Here is a 12003-nt window from a genome sequence, read left to right as displayed (position 1 = left end):
ATTATTATCAATGAAGGTTTAAAAAAACCTACAGTTCAATTTTTCCTCTTTATGCTTACTGTTTATGGTATTTTAAAAGCACAAAATTCTAAGTACTTACAGAAGATGGTACTGTAAGCTTTAAACTTGCACATTATGTAGCTTTTATATTTTGTGTGTGTTCTTCCAAGTAAGTTTGGTCATACTATTTCCACACAATTTCAATATGCACCTCTTAGCATTAATAGTGCTATAATGCGAGGCTAAAACATTCTAGTTTATAACTGATGAAAAAAAGCTTAGTCCCTTAATAAAAGGAAGAAAGCTATTTCAAATGTGAAACAGCAGTAAAAGTGTGTTTTTAACTGAAACACCTTCTAGGTTATAGCCATCAGACAGAAAATCTTGCCTGGGGAAAAAAAAAAGTAAGCAATGAACAGTTTTTAGGTGTGCTCATCTCTTTTAAACTGCTAATGGAAACTTTGATCCCTTCTCTACTGCATGTATACACATATGCTTCTGCTGCCGGCAGACACAGAATATATTAAATGTTTCAATATCAGGGAAGTTCATTGTGACTCTTGTAATACAAACCACCTTGCACTTTAAGTGTAAGCATTTGGAGGTCTTGCCTGTGTTCAGCAGATTTCTTCTAGAAATGATTTATTACCCACTATCACAAATGTATTTCAGAAGGGTAGAAGTTAAGTTGCATTTGCCTTTCTCATCCAGAACCTACCAAGTTATAGTCTTGTTTAGCATCAATTAACTTTGGGCACTACAATCAAGATAAATGTGACAATATTTGAAACCTTAGTTTACATGGTGTATTTATGCTGATTTGCCTAAGCTTGCTTTGGTAGTATTTTGCTAGTATTTCCCTGGAATTCTATTTCTCTTTAGATCACTCCCCTCAGTCCTGAAAGCCATTCCATAGTATCAGAAGAAAGATAATGAGCTTCAAGTTGCAACTTTAGTTCTCACCAAAATTTACATAAAGTTTTTTCGTATGCCGAAGCTTAGGAAAAACTATGACTTGCTTTCTCAGTGGGGGGAAATTAAATGATCAAAACATTGTAAACCTTTTTTCAGTGCTTGAATTTGGGAGAAACTTAGTTATGTCCTTAGATTAGTAAAAGGAAGAAAAAAAAAATCCCCAAACCCCCTGCCTTTGTATGATTGCCTTTTCTTGCCACAAAGGTCAATTCAGTGTTTTCTGTAGTTAGTAGTTTTGGTAAGCTAGCATGTTTCTTTCCTCTGTGTGCATCATCTTACTAAGAGCTGTGTGAGCAAACTGCTCTTGAAAGGAGTGCAGATACGATGGAAGTAGAGGAATGGTGAAAGGAGCATTAGCGTCCTTCATCGTGCTACCCAGTACAGGATGCTTCTTCCAGGATTTCTGAATGTGTAACAATCTTGTAGCAGATTCTTCAGTAGACTTTAAACATCTAAAAATGAAATGTCATTAGGTGTTCTAGATGATGTGAAGTTTTCTCAATTGGCAGTGTGCCGAATCCTCAAGCTATTTCCCCCACTGCCCTGCCAAACAGCAGGCAAAAAATGCAGTCACTTTGATTTGAAGATTAAAGTCTCGCACAACTGTGAACTTAAGTTTCTGTTATACCAGAGCTTCATTATTCTGGAGGTCAGGATCCGCTGAGGATTCAGGTAGGGTTTTAGGTGCGCATTTACATTGTGCCTTCCCAAAATTTTAACGAATTCTTTGCTGGTATGAAATTGTTTTTAGGTGCCTATGATTCTGGTTGGCAATAAGTGCGACTTGGAAGATGAAAGAGTTGTGGGAAAGGAGCAAGGTCAGAACCTAGCAAGGCAATGGAATAACTGTGCATTCTTAGAGTCTTCTGCAAAATCAAAGATAAATGTTAACGAGGTAAGGCACACTACCTATGGTGGGGAGGGGTGGCAGGGAGAGAAGGATAGGACACTGTGTTCTGTTCACCAAACATTACCATTTTTCAAGAAAGACTAACAAAATTATGAGTAACATTCAATATAATGGAGAAAACTCTACAAAGCTATTGTGAGCATTTGAGAGATGTCTCTATTAAGGGATGTAGTTAGCTTCGACGTAGGACTTTTTAAAATTAATATAATTTTAGTGTAATTAGTTTTCAAATCATATTCATATGAATTTGGGATAAATACTTTTTTATGTTACATTCCTTAGTTGATATCATTTCTATCCTCTGAGAATCCTCTGCTAGACTACTTTTTTCTTTAAAAAAAAAAAAACCCTGCAAGAGAGTTAACTTAAATCAATCAGTTTTAAGGACTTATTTGGTGTTAAATTATTTGAGATGGTAAGGACAAAATCTCTTAAGGGTTTTGTCCAAATTAGCAGCTGATTAGAGACCTAAATAAGTGCTCTGTGTAAAGGAAAAAGAAATGGCAAAAACCTGTCTAGCAGCTTGCTTATTTAGCAGGAGCTAGGTTAGGTGACTGATCAAACACATGTGTTTTTGGGACTTGCCATAATGCATGCCTTCTTATCCAGTGGGGGTGTTGGCATAAAGAAAGGATTCAAAAACTTTTAGAAAAAGAAGCTGCGTTAGTGTCTACATTTCTGGAACAGCTTGAATACTACGATAAACCCTTCAATTCATTGCGTTTTCTGGAAAAATCGTTGGCAGCATCAATCAAGTTGAAAGGGCCTCTGTGCAAGACTTGCATGTAATCAAATGAGTATGGTGGTTTTAAAAAGGAATAATGTGTGTTTAATTAATTGGGAATTTCTGGAAACTATCAAGTTTTTCTTAAATACAAATTAATCAGCTTAACTATATAAAAATCATATGTTTAATAAACTAGAATGTACTTCCATCAAATATTAAAAGCCCTTGTTGGAATGTTTGCTGCTTTGCAGCCAGTGCTTAGGAAACTGCTAGGATAGCTTTAGTATGAGGACCTCCTTGATTTAGGAGATGCAGAAATAATTGGAACAATGTCTGTTATGAACAAAACAGATGCTATTTAATTGTAGTATGTAGACTTGTCTTAAATTAGCCTTTCAACAAAATCATGTTCTAATTAGAATTCTAGGAGATTCAAAGTGTGAGAGAGTCTCATACATGAGTTACTTTTCTAGGAAATGTTACGCTTATGTCATGCTGTAGTCCTAGAGAGGCTGCTGAATTAATTCTCTAGACTTCGGTATTTTTAAAGTATCTGGAAAAGTATGATCTCATTCGAATACAGGAGACTGTTATAGACTACATAGTGTACTTGAGTTACCATGAAAATGTGGAGTTAAAATTTATTAGAACTGTATTTAAAAGAATATCTTTACAGTGATGTGAGTTAGAAAGCTGTGGCCTGTTTCTTGACCTCAGTGCTAAATTGCAAAGTAATAGCATATAGTAGTTGATCATTGTGACATATATCATGCGTGTTCAGAAAAATTTCACCCAGAGATTAAACAGTTGCAGATTATAGATGCCTTTCCAGTCTGCTTCACTGAAAGTCAAAAAGCCTTGACAGACAATTATTTTAAACAGAAGATAAACAGGTGTTAAGTATACAACTTTCTGGCTTTGTGATAACTGAATATTTACAAGGGTTCTTGAGTATGTGAGTGCATTATATGAAGATTCAAGGTTTAAGGTTATGAGAGAAGCCTCTTTATTCCAATAACCAACTGATTTTTATATTTTCAGATCTTCTATGACCTTGTGCGACAAATTAACAGAAAAACTCCAGTGCCTGGAAAAGCACGCAAAAAGTCATCATGTCAGCTACTTTAATACATAGCTGTACTGTAGCTCTGAGCCAGGTAAACCTTTTAAAATTCTCTGTGTATTATGGCTATTAAAAATGAAAAAAACAACAAAAAGAGCCTAAACAGCTGTGGCAGCTGTTGATGCAGAACAGCACTGAAAATTCTTGACTGACATTATCATAGAAATTTTTAGTGTTTTGCCATTCCAAAGTCAGAACTACAAATACATGCAAGAAACACTGTTCATACTAGTATGATTTTTTTTTCCCCCCAAGCTGTAAGGTGTGGGTAGAGCTCAAACTAAGCACGTTTGTTCTGTTACTTCAAAACTTTAGCTTTTGGAAACAGTTTTCTTTTTTTAAAGGCTGATAGAATATACTGCAAGAGCTGAATTATCAGGAATGCACACTGTAAAATACTGCTGTTTGCATGTTAAAGCGTCACTTTCTGCTTTGAACTCCTGTATGTACTTGTATGTTGTCATAGGAATTTAGCTTACTTTCTTTGGACTATATGGGTATTTTATAGGCTGCATTGTAATTAGCATACTTGAAGAGAACAGTGAAGTGATCATTGTAACACTCCAAATATTTGACCTGGAGCTGTTGCTTCCTAGATCAATTTCTTACTCCTTGGCAGTTGGCTAATGTTCTACATGACTAAATCCATGCTTTAAGAATGCTGCTGAAGGCTCAAGCAGGCTCCAGCCTGCTCTTTAGGCAAGCCTTTTCAGAAGTTAGTCAGCAGGCACAAATTTTTTTCTGCAACTTGTTTTTGGGCAGGTTGTTTCCCCCTTTCCACCTCTGAGCCGTAGTATGGACAGAGGTATGTCTTGATTGACCTGGCATCATGCAAGTTGTCTGTTCATCTCGATTCCCTTAATTTTTACTAGATGTATGGTGGTTTGGTTGCTTCAGTGCTATAATCCGTTATTTTGTCATCTGATACGCCCATTTGATATACTGGAGGATCCAGTATATCAACTGGAGGTTGGACATTTCACTGTCATAAATTGTAGGCTTTTATTAATATTCAGATAGTGTCACATTTAACTCTTTTTGGTGTTGATGTGAAAACTTACTTAATTTGAACAACTTGAATCAGCTCAAAGTAGAACGGAGAAGATTCCCAAAGCATTAGCTAAGGATGGCAGAAATGGCTGCTGCATTTCCTTACCAGAGCTTTCAATTCAGGAGCTTTGATCCTCCAAATGTGTGTTTTTAAAGCCACTGGAACTGTTATACTCTAAGCAAAACTAGTCCCACCCCATCAAATACTACTTCCACAGTTCAGCTTGGATTACCATATGTATCCCAATTCAGTTTTACTAATTGAGATAACCTTATCACTTCTCCTCTACTAATACAGTTTCTGTACAAATAACAGGCTATCTTCTAAGTCTGCGTGCTAAGAACTTTGCTAGTTCCTGCTTTAGCTCTTGTAACTAAAGAGAAATGACAAATAGTTGTTAGTATTAGTACTAACCTCTGGTTTTGTTGTTACAGGTCTGAAGAACTGTTGCCCAATTCAACAGTGCCAGCATTCCAACTTTATTAAACCTACCAACATCTTAAATGGACTTTCCTGTGGTGGTACCCTTTAAGAAACGGATGAAAGCTACTACATCAGTTTGCACATTCTAATCACTTTCCAGTGTCACGAGAGATTTTTACTTATAAATATTCTAAGTGTATGCAACTGGTAAAACCAGAGCCTACATCCAGTATTACTGATAAGAGACATTGTTCATCCACCAATGTTGTACATGTATGAAAACTGTGTACTGTATACTTCAACAATCCCCACTTTCTATTGGAGAGTACAATAATGTAAATCCTAAAAGCACCACTATTTTAGCATAATAAAAGAAAGTCCAAAGAGCTCCTATATAGACTACTCCAGATAACTTTGCTTCATCGGTATTTGTAGCTTACTGTAACTTTTTTAAAGAAATACAGGATCATCATCATCGTATTGTACAAAAGCGCTTTGATTAACACAACAGCTATATAGTTTTTTAATTTTAGGAAAAACCTGTGGAGGCAGTGATCTAGTCTTTAAGAGTCCTTTCAGTATAACGTCTGACTAAAGACATGGCCTTTAATATCTGTTGGGAAGGAAATGTCCAGACTTTTCAACCTTTTATTGTATGTTTCCTTTTCCTTGTTTACATAGGGAACAATGTTTATAGTTGTGTGTACAGTGGGGGTCTACAACAGGAAGTGTATATTTTAAAATGATTTTTTAATGATTTAACAATTTTTTGTAAATCATTTTCGGGCTTCTGCAGCTGTAGATTCTCACTGTGAATTCCCTTGCTTGCTCATGCATAAGTGTATTTGCAATACCAAATATACAGGTTTAGTACTTTTGCCTGTTAGTGATTGTTTTACATGTGTAACGTTTTGGTTGAGATGTTAAATGGTGGAAGAGTACTGTGGATGTGAATGTGGGAAGTAATTTTAATCATGTGTAATTGGTCACAGGGCCTAAGTTGCAGTAATTAACTTTTGCTGATTTATTTAACGATGCCTTGTTGCTTTGTATGCATCAACGTTTGGGTGTAAAGATTGTGTGTATATCCAACAGGGAGCCACAGTATTTAAATTGACCAACCTAATGTTACAACTGCTTTGAGGTGGCCAAATGTAAACTAAAAGCCTTAATTAAAGTGGTGCAATTTTGTATGACTTAGCATCAGTAGTTCAATAAATTTGGATTGCCATGCAAGGGCTTGCATTACAGTTATATACTACTTGAATGTTTTGTGTTTTAGTAGTGCTAGTAAGTATTGATTTTTTTTATTATTATTATTTTTAAATCTCTTGCACAGTGCAGATTCATACATCTTAGGACAAAAAGGAACCATTATGACTTTGTCTTCTGACAAATACATGCCGTAGACATTTCTTCTAATAGCATCTCATGTGCTAGGGTGGATGAATTTCTGACTGAATGAAATTCCACTTATAGTTTTGGACTTGGAATATTCCAAGCTCTAATATAAGGGAATGTCTAACAGAAAAATAGCTGTCTTCAAAGGTTAGAATATCAGTGGCTGTTCTGGGAACTTAAAAATATGTTGCCTGCTATTTTCCTTCTTTCCAGGAAGAATTAATTGTTAAAATTGACTTTGTGGAGCTAAAAAGTTCTCTTGGGAGAAAAATACGATTTTTCTGCATGATTAAACCATATTAGTTTGGTGTCAAGGAACTCTGCAGAAGAGCATTCTTGCAGTATTGAGTGTAGAGTTTTGCAGACTGTAAATATCTGTAATGCTGTTGGACTGTGAAGTGGAATGCGTGGACTGTGGATGATTTCCTGATCTTGGCTGTGCTGCTGAAAGTTGATGTCACACCCAAATACTTGGTACCTCCTGCTTCTCTGGCACAGAATTATCAGAGCTTGTTTTAATCCGTTCCTGCAAATTCAATCAGATTAGGTTAGTTAATACCGGTAAGCTTTGAGATAGTTTACGTTGCCCAAAGTGAATTAAGGAGCCCAGCTGATCCTTCCTGCTGGTAATTTCATCAGTCATCACCATTGTTTACTGGAAGTAATACACTCTCTCACTGCAGAGTCAGAGTTGAGAGTGAAAATTCCTTTTCATTTATCATTAGAAACCAGAGCACGTGGTTGATGATCCCCATAAATATCTCTTTTGGTACTCTCTGCATCCTGATTGGTCCCCAGAGTAGGTGAGACTGGAGCACTGGATGCTCTAGTTCCTTTTTCACTAGGTACCTTCCTCCCTGATGCGCTAATCAGTATTTTTCCTCCCTTCACTTTCAACCTCTGCTTATTCAGGTTTTATAACACTTTTATGTCCCAATTGTCCTTCTATCTGTGTTTTTTAATGTATTTCTTTTCCAGGCAGCTGTAGAGATGGAATTAGGTGGGAGGGAGAGAAAGTTCTTTGGTAACAGAGAGGGCACCCTGGACTGGTCTCAATGTCCAGTCAAAGAGTACTGATTATGGGGAACATCAGGCTTTGTCCTGAAAGCTCTGTACTGAAGCATTCTTGGTTGCTCTGTGGAACAGTAAATGCGCAGTTCCTCAGGTAGTCAGTTTGATCAAACCTCAGGAAAGTAAAATTTTCAGAAACTCCAGGCTTCACCATCTAAAGGTTATGCTAAAAAAGTGAAATACAATTCCTCCTCTATTTAGAACTTAGGCCAGATTTGTAAGATCAACACACCATACCCCAGGTAATACCTGAAAACCAGTATTTGTCTCCTTGAAAACTTAGCCAGGCTTCAGGGGAGCAGTGTCCTGGTTGTTAAAGGGAAGATGCATGACAAAATGATGCTGAGGAAGTAATGGACATGAAGCGTAAGGAAAAACGCATGAAAGAATTTTCTTCATATCTAAGTAATGATGGCATAAGAAGCTGTTCCCGCTGAGGAAGTGAACATCCAGTTCCCCACAGGAATTGGAACTATGTAAGCCATTACCAATTCTAGAAAAGAATCCTGTCTGCTGAAATTTTTGAACAAACCTTTATATATCTTAAGGATAACTGCTTTGTGTACCAGCACTTAAGAAGTTCACGCTTGAACTACTTGTACAGAAACCGAACACTTCTCATAAAGCTTTGGATGAAAACATTGCATAATATGTATCTTGAACTGCAGTAATTTTCCAAATTCAGTGTTAATACACATGTATTACTGCTTGTGAAGTTAGCTTATGTTTACAGTGCACACAAAGGTTGTGACTGCTTTATTTCCACACTGATCTGAAACTGGTATGTGTCAGTGTTTAAATGTCTGAGCTTTCTATGGAAAAAAAATGTTTCTGTCCCGAACTTGAGAAGTATTATGTAATGGAATTGCACTCTTCCTATTAGGACTCTTTCCTGTCAGTATAAACTTATTTCTTGTACCTTACCTTGTTAATTAGAAAAATATTTTGAGACTTTGCAAGATGTTTTCAGATGTCCAAATGAATGCACTGTAAGCTCAAACCACCACTGCTCTTCTGCATAAGAGACGGTAACTTGTGGAAAAGTATTGTAGAGTTAGATATTGTTTCATAAAGTGTACTGATATTGCAATGCTAGAAATGGGAGGTAAGGGAGAATCCTGCTGGAATTTGGATTAAACTGTGCAGTATTCTCCTTTTCTGGTGTAATAAGATTTGCTGTTTCCTCGTGGGCGATCACTAAAGATAAGGATTTTCTTCTTTTAAAATGCTCAACAAACTATGGATGAATCAAACTTGATAGAGTTTTTTCTGAAGTTTTCTAATCTTTGCCAGTTTTGTGAATAACTTAGAGCAGGAGAAATTTTGCCACAATACCGCACTAGTTCTAGATGGACTTCAATTTAGACATATCAACAATAGAAAGTTATTTCTAGATGTGAATAGTCAAAAACAGTAGTCTGTATACAGCTCTGTGTAGCACTTTTTGAATCGTAATATGAAGGTACAGCCAAACATCAGCATAGACAGAAAGCTTTTTGTCCAATTTTAAACTGCTGTCCCAGCAGCATTAGGCTATACTTCAATTTATAGCTTGTCCTTCACCTGCATATGGGGAGGAGAACAAAAGCAAAGAAAGTTGCTCAAATACGTAACAAAATGCAGTTGCATGTAGCTCTCTAAGGTACCATTAGAGAAGCTGAGCTCTTAATCAAATTAGGGTCTTCTTTCTGAGTCTCAAGTACCTTATGCTTTTAATTGAAAGGTTTATGGATAACTTGCAAGATTCTTAAAACCTAATTTAACTTCTCTGTTCTATAAAGTAAAACTCTGGAATGATACTTATATTTGTTGCAAACTTTACATTCTTAGTGTGGAACTGTAAGCAAAGTTGTGTAGTCTTGGTTTTGTTATCAGTGTTGCAATATCTGGGCTTCAAACAACAGATAAATGTGGATTTTACTTCTCTTTCTGTGTTAGGCATTTGTTTGGGGTTGGATTTTTTTAATACCCTCCAAGAGCATATATCTTCAGCATTTTGAATCATCAAGCAGAGCATGGCTTCCTGTTTTCAGTGAGATGTTCTTTAGGGACAGATATGTGAATGGAGAAAGGAATGTCTTCGTAATTCCACTGTACTCACTTCAGCCTCCAGAAATATTAGTTTGGCTTGGCCAAATAACAAGCTGTACAGCTTCATTGCTTTAAGAAAGCTCACTGCCACCAGGATTTTTCAATTTTTATTTTTTTCTTTGAGGTTGTGGCTGGGGTGAACGACTTCATTTGCATTATGTTGTAATTTCTAATTAATTCATGTAATGTCTTTTGGCTGCCATAAACCTGGGAGAAGGGTGCATTTCTTCACTCTTGGATACTGAGTGAAATGACAGTAAAAGTTACAGTTCCTTCTTTGGTCAGTATACTTCACGTTTTCGTACTATGTAGCATTTTTACCTTCTAAATCTAGCAAGGAGCAGTCAGTAACTTCACTCCCATACTAAGTACAAAAATCTACATGTGAAATCACAGCTTTCGTAAACTGGGTCTACTGCTTGTAACGTGCCCAATACCACAAAGACCCCTGGCACTACTGTCATGATTTTCAGATACAAATAAAATGACAGTTACAAATTTGTCTCTTTTTCCTTTTTAATAAAAAAGGGGGGTTTAGCTGAGCTTCCTTAATAGGAGTAGGCATGGGAATCAATTTGTTTAGGGTAAGACCCCCCAGCAAACGTTAATTTGAGACTCGAGTATTTTAGTACTAAGCAAGCACATTAACACTTTCATTAAATTCTGGAGACTGACTTTAAAAAGTTTCCTTACATCTAAATTTTAAAAAGTTAAAAATCACACACTTCCAGGAACATGTTTCAACAAAGCAAAGGCGGGCTAAACCATGAGCCTCCTGCCTTCTCTCACAAAAAGGCAAGGTACAGAGTATACTCCATGGTTTTCTTTGTACTGAATGCAGTTGCGCTGCTGTCACACACTGCACGAGACTTTGTCGTGCTCTTGCTTTTGACAGTTCTGAATTAAGACTGCAATTTTGTATATGCAGGTGTTGGGTATGCAGCTTAGCAATGCATTAGGGCAGTTTACTTGATTTGTGAGCTGTCTGTATTAAAACATATTTTCTAAAGGCTAATTGGAGTTTTGAGTTTAGTTGTTTGATTTTAATCTAGTATATCCTGAACTTTAACCTAGTACAGCCTGGAAACCCTGCTAAGCTCACAGAAAGCCAGTAGGGTGCAGAGGAGTCTTAGGTGTTGGTGGTAAACATGCCATATTTCTGTGTTAGTCGTGCTAGCTGCTGAGTTGTCTTTGCTTCTCCTGCCTCTAAGTATGGAGCGTTGCTACCCCTCATGATACTCTGACAACATGACTGCAGTTAGGATCAGTGTTGATGCAAATATGTGAAACTTAAGATGGATATCTAATTTTTAATTATAAATTTAAATTGCAGTCCTTTATATCACTGAAAAATTCACATTCCCTTCTGCTTCTTGGAAGCGTAAGATGCTTGTGTGAGAGTTTCAGTTCTTTTTTTCCTATGTTTTCCCCTCTTTCATTCCCGTTGGGTAAATATGAAGTGGGACACTAGTGAAAAAGTACTGCCTAAAAACACACCTCCAGGTTTCTGCCCTGTTTCCACCCTGCCCTTGCCCCTCACTGGAGCCAACTTCAAGCCTCTAAGGTGCTTCCCCAGCCTGCACTTAAAGAGGCAGTACATACCTCAGACAAGTTCTCTCAAGGGCCCCAAATCTTTTATATTTTTTTACAGGTTGGTTAGGTTTCGTTTTTTTAAAAGCATGCATGCTGCCCTCTTAATTTGTCTTCAGCCTTATTTCTTTTGCTTTGTTCTCATCTGTTATTGCTTTGAATAAACTTGAGGTAGCAAGCAAACAAAGTGTGTTCTCCGACATTACATCTCTCATTGTTTACACTTTTCTGCCCTGAGAAGGGGCTAGCCTGAGAGCTTGAGCTCGTGGCAAAGAATTGAACCAGACATTAATTTGTGCATTACTCTGAATTTCCCACTGCACAACAGAGGAAAAAAATGTTACGCTGCTTTGTGAGGGAGGATGTGTTGAGAGGTAAATCCATTAAATATGTAGTACCAAGGTAGGCTATAATAGTTCCTTTAACATTCTTTTAGTTTTTCTGCCATAACGAAGATTGTTGCCTTTACTTGGGCTTTTGTAATAGTCTGCATGATGGAAGGGCAACTTTTTTTATAAATCCAAAACTGCATTTCCTAAGTGACTGATCTACTCTTTCTCAGGGTCTTCTGCTTGCTGGTGTTCTTGCATACCCAGGTTTCTCAGCATTCCCCTTCTGAAGCCTTCTGAGGTTAGGGGTTC

General features: G+C 37.0%; 1 protein-coding gene across 1 annotated transcript in view; it reads left to right on the top strand.

The window, feature by feature from the left end:
* RAP1B (RAP1B, member of RAS oncogene family) overlaps nucleotides 1–6459 on the top strand; it is a 31823-nt gene extending 25364 nt beyond the window's left edge. The window contains exons 6-8 of the mRNA XM_075080852.1: nucleotides 1727–1870; nucleotides 3654–3769; nucleotides 5221–6459. Coding sequence (XP_074936953.1) covers nucleotides 1727–1870; nucleotides 3654–3740 — 231 coding nt within the window. The 3' untranslated portion in view covers nucleotides 3741–3769; nucleotides 5221–6459. The remainder of the gene's footprint in view (nucleotides 1–1726; nucleotides 1871–3653; nucleotides 3770–5220) is intronic.
* The last annotated feature ends 5544 nt before the right edge of the window (nucleotides 6460–12003 follow it).

This window comes from Phalacrocorax aristotelis, chromosome 1, assembly GCF_949628215.1.
Source record: "Phalacrocorax aristotelis chromosome 1, bGulAri2.1, whole genome shotgun sequence".
NCBI classification, from domain to species: domain Eukaryota; kingdom Metazoa; phylum Chordata; class Aves; order Suliformes; family Phalacrocoracidae; genus Phalacrocorax; species Phalacrocorax aristotelis.
This window is presented reverse-complemented; position numbering and strand designations above follow the sequence as displayed.